The 12,306-nt window shown below is 35.1% G+C and overlaps 1 protein-coding gene across 3 annotated transcripts; it reads right to left on the bottom strand.

The window, feature by feature from the left end:
• Nucleotides 1-5,782: 5,782 nt before the first annotated feature.
• LOC125669298 (uncharacterized) lies at nt 5,783-8,561 on the bottom strand. 3 transcript variants are annotated; one of them, XM_056147294.1, is made up of 3 exons: nt 8,511-8,561; nt 7,142-7,203; nt 5,783-6,828 (listed from the first exon to the last, which is right to left on the bottom strand). In XM_056147294.1, exons 2-3 carry the CDS (start codon nt 7,194-7,196, stop codon nt 6,485-6,487), a joined length of 399 nt encoding a protein of 132 aa, XP_056003269.1. In that variant the 5' UTR covers nt 7,197-7,203; nt 8,511-8,561; the 3' UTR covers nt 5,783-6,484. The 3 variants fall into 3 exon arrangements, with proteins under 3 accessions (XP_056003269.1, XP_056003265.1, XP_056003262.1); XM_056147290.1 differs by lacking the exon at nt 8,511-8,561 and adding an exon at nt 7,282-7,685; XM_056147287.1 differs by lacking the exon at nt 8,511-8,561 and having other exon boundaries at nt 7,142-7,271.
• Nucleotides 8,562-12,306: the final 3,745 nt, after the last annotated feature.

The following is a 12,306-nucleotide window of genomic DNA, read 5'->3' as shown; positions in this document are numbered from 1 at the left end:
CATGATAACTTTTGATTAATCTTTTGTATTTGTTTTCTGCCACTATAGAAAAACCTCCATTTTTTTTCTAAACGAAAATAGATAGAAAACCAATCAATTGAATACCATTGCAATGCTAGCCTCACGCTTTCCATAGAATAAGACAATGCAAACATTGCGCACATTTTGGCTGTATGGTTGAAATCGAATCCAATTTTATCCTTGAGTCTTGCTTTAAAAACACATTAATATGATAAGTATTATTTGTTTCTCTCCTGCCATGGTAACAAATCCATGGTATAATCTATTGGATGCCATTGCAGTGATAGTTTTTGGCCTCCTAGACATAGAATACTGGAGACATCCGGGGCATTTACTCTTAATATTGATTTTAAAGATATGATGATAAGAAATACAATGCTATGAAAGTCTTCATGTTTAGGCAACCCAACGGTTTTACGGGATCGGGCATTTAATCAGTTCAGACTAGCACGTTCTCTGTAGAAGGATGAAGATCAGATGGTTTAGTATTAGAGTGGAGATAAGGGAACGCGAAATGTCACCTCCATTGAATTTAAGTAATAAAACTTAAGGTTGAAGGCCGCGTGAATTACCTAACAGTTCGGGTGTTGTCGGGGGGGTTTTATCAACATTTTCATAAAGAATGTTCGATTTCTTACCACCACAAATGAAAATCGGTTAATACTGTAGAAAAACGTAACTGGATCTGATTCATAAGATAGACTGATAACTCACTCCACTCATTAATCATATATTAATATTTTCATCTAATTCTTTCAAAGTTTAATTTATTCTTCTATGTGGATAATTTGTCCCAAATGTAAATCATCCACAGGTCATTCCATTACTGTTAGTCAGTTATGAAATAAGTAAACGTATCACTTATATATATGCGATCTACAAAATTTTCTCAGAATCTGCAAATAGAGGCATTTCTAAAGCATCCTAGATTTGAAACAAAAGCATACTGCTTGATTATGTATTTTAAATTATCCATATCACAGATTTCTGTTTCTGTTCCCAACGCCATGTTTAGCATAGTTAGTAACTGTTCCTTTGCAAAGTGCCCTGTCATTAGAAGTGAAAGTTACAAGCCTTTAATATGGAGGTTCCATGTCACGGTAGGCGGCGGCACGATGAATAACCTTCATGATCATAAGTGCTACATAGGTCAAATGTGACACTATAGCTGTTGACTTCTCTACATGAAACATTCTCAAATAGGACGTAAAACAACTTACAAACAAACTTACAGACGTAAAACAACAAACAAACAAACTTACAGAAGTAAAACAACAAACAAACAAACTTACAGACGTAAAACAACACACAAACAAACTTACAGACGTAAAACAACACACAAACAAACTTACAGACGTAAAACAACACACAACCTTACAGACGTAAAACAACAAACAAACAAACAAACTTACAGACGTAAAACAACAAACAAACAATCTTACAGACGTAAAACAACTTACAAACAAACTTACAGACGTAAAACAGCACACAAACAAACTTACAGACGTAAAACAACAAACAAACAAACAATCTTACAGACGTAAAACAACTTACAAACAAACTTACAGACGTAAAACAGCACACAAACACACTTACAGACGTAAAACAACACACAAAAAACAAACAAACTTACAGACGTAAAACAACACACAAACAAACAAACTTACAGACGTAAAACAACACACAAACAAACAATATTACAGACGTAAAACAACTTACAAACAAACTTACAGACGTAAAACAGCACACAAACAAACTTACAGACGTAAAACAACACACACACAAACTTACAGACGTAAAACAACACACAAACAAACTTACAGACGTAAAACAACACACAAACAAAATTACAGACGTAAAACAACACACAAACAAAATTACAGACGTAAAACAACACACAAACAAACAATCTTACAGGCGTAATATATCCCAATTATCTAAATTAAATCAGATAATGTAATCTATATTTCAGAATTAATAACGACGTTTTAGATCATCTCAAATTGGCATCATTATCCCATCATTTTTCGGACATATCTCGCGAAATTGACAAAACTTGCTACATTATTTTTGTTAGAAGCGATATAGTGTCTGACGACTTTTAAGGTCAATAAATTGAAGGACAGTGTGATTTTATGAACTCTAGACAATTGGACAGAAATTCTCTAAAGAACTCGAGATTTTAGAAATACATCTTCTATGTATTTATCAAGAAATGATTGCAGTTCTAAACATGGATTCATTTTCATTGAGCAATCGCATGCTTCTCCGGCTTCAACCTTTGCATATATATATATATATATATATATATATATATATATACATATAAGCACTAAGTTCCAACAACACTAGATACCTAAAAGTGTCGGATCCACAACATGGATACAAGGTCAAATACAAAAAATTATTCAAAGCACTGAAATGACCAACGATATATATAAGTGTGTGTGTGTGTGTGTGTGTGTGTGTGTGTGTGTGTGTAAAATAAATATATATGTAGTTTAGTCGTAGTTTTAGTTTCCTTTTGTCTCTAAATATTATATCGTCCTGAGAAAAGGACAGGTTGTCCTGAAAATTTGACAATTCGCTGTTGTTCGTGTCGTTGGTCATTTTTTAGTGCTTTTATATCCATTTTTATTTGACCTCGTATCTACTATTAGATCCGACACTTTGGATGTTGAGTGTTGCTGGATTATAGTGCTTTATATATATTTTTATGTGCTTTTTAATGAATTTTCACTTCTTTGTAGACCTAAGTTTAGAGTCTTGGTAAGCTGTTATTCGTGGCACACTAAGACATGATTTCCCAGTTATTTTTACATATTGAATATTCGGCACAAAGTCTCCTAGGAGACTCACTTACATAGTCTTCACCTGAGGTGACATGGGCCCTAGAAACGAACACATCCGTTAACAATGAAAGTTCTCAAACGTAATGCATATTTCATGTCTTGGCATGCGTGATCTGAGCATATTTACTTTGTGTCAATTTTATCAAGTCTGACGAAATAAATTTTCAGATTATAAAGGAATATTTTGAAACAAATCAATCTTATTTTCAAAAAGATTATTGGAAAAAAACCAAAGAAACATACACGTTTCCAGTGTGGGTCTTAGTCCAGAAAAATAGTATTTTGAAAGACTGTCTGGTATGCCATTTATCAATCTTTGGCTATATCTGAGGAATATAGAACTATAATAGTTGAAACCTATTTCATATCAAATTTAATAATTCATAACCAAAAGTCGCTTAAACAGTAACTCCTCATTCAACGATTAAACTCTCGTCAAACTTTCTTGTGAACGTGAAAAGAATGATCATAGCTGAATTCAAAGCGACCACATTGAATGATTTTATAATAGATTTGATAATATCCTGACTGGGTTTCCATTTTACCTGTAATGGGTTACAACTTATGTTTTTAGAACGGTATCTTATCAGGTCTACATTTCTATCAATGTTCGACAGGTTTATTTAATCAAACTTCTCTTGTTTAAACACAGATGAACGTGAAGGTATGGTTCCTTGGTGTCATAGTTTCGTAGTGGGGATTCTGTGACAATCATCTGATAAGACGTTCGAGATTTGAGCAGATTACGGGGAAAAATCAATTTTTTGTACAACCTTTATCGATACCTAATGTCTTCATTTTGAATTTTTATATCTATTTATCAAACATTGCCAATTTTGTACATGAAAAAGAGGGGATAATAAACAGTGATCAATTTCATAATTCTAATGTATTATATAATTATCATAAATAAATTTCTGAATACTCTTTATAGAAGTTCTTTAAAGTTTATAAAAGAAGAAAGAAATACGCTGCAATGGCCGACTACATCGAATACAAACTTCGTCGTTGAAATTACTACAAATGGATTATTTAGTCTACGAGAAAGTTTAGGACTTTCGTATTTTGTGTAATGATACAACATCACTTGGTTATAAAAATACCATTTAGCTCAAATCTTAATGATATCATTAAGCGTTAGGGCTGTGCTGAATCACTGAATTTGTGTTATCAACTATTATAATTGTTACATTGGTCCATGAATCTAATTGAGGTGATCTCTGTCATCTATCGTGGACAAGGGGCAGAGAACTCTGTTAACACATTCAATCAATCATACTTGCTCAAGTTAGTACTGTTTATATTTTTATGTTATTACCTTGAGAAATTTGTACAAAATGGACTCTTTTAACCTGAGTATATCACTGATTAGTGATGATTAACGTGTTTAGACTTACTAGGAATTAATTAGAATTAGTGATTATTTTAAACATGTGTTTAGACTTACTGGGCACTAATTAGTGATGATCAACATGGTTTTAGACTTACTAGGCATTAATTAGTGATGATTACCATGGTTTTAGACTTACTATGAGGAAATCTCATCTGTTTCAGCAAAATCTATTGAGAAAAGTCAATAACTAGTTTTTGATCGTCGTATTTTGAATTGATTTAAAATGGAGGTTAAATACCATCATACATGTACATTCGATGTCTAGAAAGCCCCAAGAATGGTCGTTTAACATTCAATATGTCAAGAAATCTCTAATTGTCCGTTGCGAATACATGTACTCGAAATATCAAAGTTCCTTATATTTATAAAATAAATGAGAAATGTTAACATTTTGTCAGTAACTGGGCAATATGTGATGTTCGCGCACACGATTAAGGTAACACTGGGAAAGCGTGACGTCATGTCGGAATTTGCGTTCATCAGAAAGTTGGGGTTTTTTTTTTTTATCTTTTGAATCTGACTTCTTATTGCTTTCAATTTATGGAAAATTCTGAACTGCATATATTTGAGTGAAAACCGTGTAGATATCAGCCCTCTGTGATTAGTGTTTATGTGAAATACATAACTATCACTAGGCATGGAAATACAGAGCTAGCTATTGATGAGATAAGATCTTTGTAACTCTAAATTATTTCATTATTCATTTCATGCTGTTTCCACATACACACATGCGCGAACACGCACACATACACACACACACACACACACACACACACACACATAACAAACGATGACGTGTGACTTTGTTGTTGTTATTGGGGATATGACGGTCGCCAGAAAATTAAATGAGTATTTTCCTACGTCTACAGTCCCATGGGGATCCGGGTTAGAATAGGTCCTCAATCTAATTAAAATTCCACGCGACGTATTGAAAACTGGGGAGCGGATGGAAGATCTAATTTTAATTAGATTGAATAGGTCCTCAGTTTCCCTTGCTTGTCGTAAGAGGCGTCTAAATGGGGCGCTCCTTCGGATGAGACCGCAAAAAACGAGGTCGCGTGTCACAGCAGGTGCGGCACGGTAAAGAGCGCCGAGCATAAATCTAAATTTTGCAGCCCTTCACTGGCAATGGTGACGTCTCCATATGAGTGAAAGATTCTCGAGATATTCAATCAATCAATCCTACGTCTACAATGCTTGCGATCATCACCTCACCCAATCATAATGTTTAACAAAAGCACGTTTCAATATTTACATCAACACCAGCTGAACTGACCGTGGGGCGCTTTTTAGGTCTATAATATAAGTATTTACAGCCACGTTATGGAAATTCAGAACAACAAAAAACAGGTCACGTGGGCTCTGGCCGAAAATTCAACTTCGTGAGATGAATCAGATGATTCACTTAAAAAAAAAATTATCATTGGCTTTTATTTTTGGTTTATACTATTTGCTTTATGCCTCATTGACATACGAAATTCTTACAAATACAGTGTTGATAAGATAAGAAATATACTCATATATTCAATTCAATTCAATTCTTTATTGGCACTAAAGCACATTATATAAGAATGTGTTGTTAGCCATACATAGATACACATATATATTGATACATTACAAAATATCAAACTGTTGAAAACTTATTTCTAACATTAAAACAGTCTCTGATGTATAGACAGGTTTGTTTTGTAGATACAAGGTTATGTGGATTTAGTAAACAAAATAAGGTATTAATATCTAGTAGTTTTGAATGCATTTTTCTAATATGTTCATACACAGGACAATCAAGTAAAAAATGTTTTTCATCTTCAACAATAGTTTGACAATGAAAACAAAATCTATTTTCTCTAGGAATGACAGGATTACAATATCGACCTGTTTCTACATACAACTTATGTGCACTTATTCTTAATTTGGTAAGATAAGAAACTAAATTCTTAGGAAGTGGAAGACATAAATATGGTTGGATTTCTAGTTTCATAACATCATGGTTGAATAATGTACTATAAAATGAGAGCTTACCACTTTGAGTGTTGTTAATATGTTGAAGTTCAGAAAAGAATTTATTTTCAAAGAATTTTTTAAGTTTAGGAATAAACATTTTACATTCAGTGTCAACGTTAACATTTAACATCTTTTGTATTGATATAAGTGAAAAATGAAGTTAGATTTTTTGAAAAGTCCATTCAAAGAGAAATAACTCTTGACAGTCATCTGTTTATTGTAGAATTAGAATTGATATAATGAAAACGCCAACAACAACGCTCCAAGTTCCCAAACTCGTGTTAGAAGCTGAACTGGATCCCATTCCTTTAAAGTTCGCGCCAATGATGACTGGCGGAGGGACCGGTCTGTTCTTACAGCCCATGCCACAGTTAGAGAAAACTAGGCCTCCAGAACCTGATCCTGATCCTGATCCAGGTCGGGAAGTTGTACCAGTGTGTGATGCACTGCTAGGTTGTCTTATCGGAGGGGTGGTGGTGGTGGTGGTGGTGGTTGTGGTGGTGGTGGTGGATGTAGTGGTGGTAGATGAGGTGGAAGAGGTGCTTGAGGTCCACGCAACTGTTGCAGCATTGAAAACATACAATTGTCATATTAACCTTCCAGTATACCTTCTCAAATATCAGATAATGAGAATACCAGTATTTTAGTTGTTCGGAATATAAAATAAAAAAAATGAGGAATTGAAGAACCCATTTATGAAATTAGAATTTATACGCTCAGCCGCAATGAAAATTTAACCTATTATTAGCTAGAGGCTTAATCTCAACAAATTTAAAAATCTAACATTTTCTCAAAATGTTGTTCCTCGTTTCATGTTTTATTGCACACTGAATAAGAACAGAAATTCTTCGAATTTAAATACTGATTATACCTGAAAATATCGCTAGGCACACGCACAAAAATACATCAAGTCTTCTGAATTCCATGTTCCCTCTGAAAAGTATCCACATCAACATTATAAAAATAGGCCCCTTAAGAAAAACATTTCAATTCGTAATATGAATAGCTTACGCTGTTTAGTCCAGAATTTTTGGAGTTAAATGACAATCTACCAGTTGTTTAGTATGGGTATATAAATCCAGATCTTTCTTTGTGCTACAAATAATTAGTGAATGCAGGATTGTGGGGCGTTATCGCCACAGGGTAAACAGAAATTGAGATAACATGTAAAATTTAGAACTTTCGATTTTCAATCAATGCTTTACACAAGAAAATGAACGTGCAATATACATACTGTGTATATCATGTACTGAATTGCAGAAGTATCGTAATGAACGTACTGTAAACTATAATTCTATAATGAACTCGCTTCTCAGCGCTGTGACCTGAATTCGATCCCCGTGATCGGTAGGGTATGGTGGTCGCCCGCTCGGACACGTGGGTTTCCTCCGGATACTCCGGTAATGAACCCTAGCGACAACATTTGTGCATTAAAGGAACCCATGGGAAATGAGCTTTCGTGGTTCATCCTTGGTATCTATGTATGCATATCTCGATTTATGTATGTACATGTACAGTGTACCGAAAAACATTAATTAATTAATTTTTTATTATATATATATATATATATATATAATATATATATATATATGAAGCACTAAATAATCACAACTAGGTACTGAAAATTTTCGCCCCAGCCCGGGGTCGAACCAGCGACGTACGGCACCCACCGCCTAGCAAGATTGTCAAACCAGTGCGTAAGTCCACTCGGCCACAACGACTTCCTTAAAAAAGGAAGCTTTGTTATGCTCCTAAAGCGCTACTTATACACACTGATGTAATCCCACACAGTCGCTGTGTCATTCAGTGTTTAAGATATTTTATAAGGAGAGTGGATCTCTCGATGCAATTGTATAGAATATTTAATATAAAGCACAAACAAACAATTATAACACCCAACCTTACGTTTACCCCTAGGATCTAAACGATACATGTGAAAATCAATTAATTAATATATAAAGCACTAAATAATCACAACTAGGTACTGAAAATTTTCGCCCCAGCCCGGGGTGGAACCAGCGACGTACGGCACACACCGCCTAGCAAGATTGTCACACCAGTGCGTAAGTCCACTCGGCCACAACGATATATATATATATATATATATATATATATATATATATATATATATATATACATGTATATATCACTTTTCATAAAAATCATCCACTAGAATTAACATGCCGACGAATGAGCAGCGACAAACTAAATAATGAAAGTTTGTACACGAAAATATTTACATTTCCACTATTTACACCTCGGACTCCGATATCTTTACCAATTGAAATAATACTCATTTCCTTATGAATGGGAACAATGTGTGTATGAATATTGACAAATATAGTACGACTATTTTAACAGCTGGGAATAATCCGACAAAAATGAAAGTACATGTAAAATGTAAATATAGAAAATAACGCAATATATATTGACAGATTTTGAAAACGTGTACAATCGAGGAAAGTTAGCCAATATAATGACAATTTGAATTCACTTCAGAATCCATTAAATTTTTAAGAATTTGTTTATAGCACAAAACTAATCATAATTTTAATCATAACAGACAAATCATATCATGAAGAGTAGTTCAATAAAATATGAATGAAAAGTGAAGATAACAAACAGTGATCAATCTCACAACTCCTATATAGGAATTAGGCAAACACGGACCCCCGGATATACCAGAGGTGGGATCAGGTGTATAAAAGAAGTAAGCATCCACTGTCGACCAGTCACATCCACCATCTTGATCAGGAAAGTGGAGCAATCCGCGGTCAAAATCAGTATGCATAGAACGGCCTAACAATTGGTATGAAACACGTCAGATAGCATTTGACCCAATGACAGGTTGTATGGGCAAACTAGATCGTTATAACGACCATATAATTTGCAAAATCCTTACTTTAAACGAGACTATTGAAACCACTGTAACATTAACTTGTTTGTATGTAGCCTTCCTCGATTTAAAAACTGATCATACGCAGAACAAGCTCTTATGCATCGAATCAATTGTAACGGTTGTTATAACGATCTACTTTGTCAATACAACCTATTATTGGGTCAAATGCTGTCTGACGTGTTTCATGCCGATTGTTAGGCCTATCTTGGTACACTGATTTTGACTACGGATAACTCCGTTTACCTGATCAAGATATAGGACTGACGGCGAGTGTGAACGGTAGACAGGGGATGCTTACTCTCCTTAGGTAACTGATCCCACCTCTGGTATATCCAGGAGTCCGTGTTTGCCCAACTCTCTGTTTTGTACTGCTTATAGGAATTATGAGATTGATCACTGTTCGATATCTTCGCCTTTCGTGCTCATGTAGCATACTTAAATCAATTGATCTAATTACAAGCAATTTACATACATGCTTATCTTTCATACTTATATTGCATGCTACAAAACATCTCGCACATACAAAATGACGAGGCCAATAGACAGTATAAGGAGCTGATGACAAACAGGTGAACTGCATATAATCAAGATAATAATTAAACTCTTGTCAATTCTCACAACTATTGAAGATTAAACAGCGACTCCTTGGTTGATCCCATCTCAATGACCGGTTGTCATGCCCCATTATGCCATTCTCGCGGGGGCAGGAAAGGAGGTGTTGCAATTTATGTCAAGGACAATATTCACTTTAAAACGTGGAGTGAACTTGAAACTAATGTCCTTGAAACAAAATGGATCACAATCCAGCCTCATCGTCTCCCACAAAGTGTGTCTGTTATAATCATTGGAGTCATTTACGACCCATCGGACGGACAGGATGCAGTAATGATATCCCATATCTACGAGGGTCTAGAAAAAATACTCCAAAAACACCCCAATGATGGCATTTTAATTTTGGGAGATTTAAATAAACTCAAACATCATGACCTTCAGAGGAGTTTTCATCTCAAACAAATTGTAAAAACAACATCTCGATCTCAAAGTACTTTGGATAAGATAATAACCAATCTAGCAGACTACTATGGTGAACCTTTCACGATTGGATCTTTAGGGTCATCTGATCATGAAGCAGTGATTGTTAGACCATGCACTACCAAGTTAGTGAAACCAAAAATATCGGTGTTAACATCAAGACGTGCATCAGTTAACCAGAAGATGGAGGTTACTGCTAAATTGATTACCTTCATGTGAACACCAAATAGACTTCTTCAAGATAACCATTTCAGACATTGTAGACCAGTGCATTCCTATCCGGGGAAAAGTAGTGAGGTCCAATGACAACCCATGGATTACAGCTGAATTCCATAAACTAATTTGTAGATGACAATCTGCCAGGAACAGTGGCGATATTGAGTTATACCATAAACTCCGAAATCAAGTAAACAGAGAATCAAAAATGTTTCGATCTAAATTCTACCAAAAGTCTGTTGATGAGATGTGCGATTTTGACAATAAGCAATGGTGGAAATCTGTTAAAGCTTTTTTAGGCCTAAATAAAAAGGGTGATGGTCTACAAAACCTTGCAACAAACAATTTCAGTGGTGACATTCAGCTACTGTCCGATGAAATTAACATGACCTTTTTCTCATTATCTAATGATGATGAACCACTATCAGAAATCCAACTGTCTTGTGTAGATCCCCTGCCTAATGACTTGATAATATTGATAGCAACTATTGAAAACAGCTCAAAAACATAAACACCAAGAAAACCATAGGTCCTGATAATATCCCAAACTGGATCTTGAAAGAGCTATCATATATCATGGCTAAACCAATATGCGCCATCTTTAACAGCTCACTAAGGTGGCTAAACCAATATGCGCCATCTTTAATAGCTCACTAAGGGAGGGCACTGTACCATCATTTTGAAAAAAGGCTGATGTTGTCCCAGTAACAAAAGAAACTCCCGTATGTAATCCAATGACAGCCAATCTCACTGACACCTGTTTTGGCTAAACTTTTGGAAAAGCACCTAGGTCAACATCTGAGGGAGTCCTGTCCGAATGTGGATCCTAGCCAGTTTGGTGCAATAAGGGGCAGTTCAACAACTCACGCTCTCCTAAAAATACTTCAATCAATTTATAAGGCTCAGGATGACAGCAAAACTTTTGCCAGATTTTTGCTAATTGACTTCAGTAAAGCATTCGACCACATATACCATGAAAAACTTATGGAAAAGCTAAGTAATAGTGATACCAATCCTATGATATTACAATGGTTCCAAAGTTTCCTTACAAACCGAATGCAGAGAGTCAAGATCGAGACCAAGAAATCAGACTGGGTAAAAATTAATGGTGGTGTTCCACAGGGAACTTTAAGTGGTCCAGAGCTTTTTATCCACATGGTAGCAGATCTCCAAACTGAATTTCCCAATGTCAAGTTTGTAGATGATACAACCTTCATCGAAATCCTACAAAAAGATGATATCTACTCTTAAATCTATCTTGGAGTGGTCTTCTGAAAACCAGCTTGGTACAAAAACCTCCAAAACAAACGAAATGATTATTTCATGCGGAAGAGAACAAGATATTGATAAAATTAGCATGAATGGTACAGAAATAGAGCGTGTGTCAGTGAGTAAACTACTTGGCGTTGTAATAAGTGAAGATCTGAATTGGGGACCATACGTGAAATACATAACAGAAAAGGCATCAAAGCGTGTATTCTACCTACGCCAATTAAAATATTTTTGATTAAGCGAGAGTGATATTCTTCGAATTTATAAGTCCCTTATAAGACCGATTGGTGAATATGCATGCCCGGTGTGATCCATAGGCCTCAAATCTACTCTATCAGATCAAATCGAATCCATCCAAAAGCGTGCTCTCAAGATAATACGACCATTAGACTCCTACCAAAAAGCTTTGGAATATACCCGACCTGAAAACCTATCTGATAGACGCAAAAATATATGTTTAAAACTTTTCAAGGATATGGAAGACCCATCCTATCGACCCCACTGCCTCCTTCCTGACATCCGCGAAAATCTATAAAATCTAAGAAACTCCTCAAAGTATCATTTACCAAAATTTAAAACAAACCGTTACAAGAACAGTTTTATACCCTGGTGTATAC

This window comes from Ostrea edulis, chromosome 1, assembly GCF_947568905.1.
Source record: "Ostrea edulis chromosome 1, xbOstEdul1.1, whole genome shotgun sequence".
Classification (NCBI taxonomy): domain Eukaryota; kingdom Metazoa; phylum Mollusca; class Bivalvia; order Ostreida; family Ostreidae; genus Ostrea; species Ostrea edulis.
Note: the sequence above shows the minus strand (reverse complement) of the source record. Positions and strands in the feature narration are given on the sequence as shown.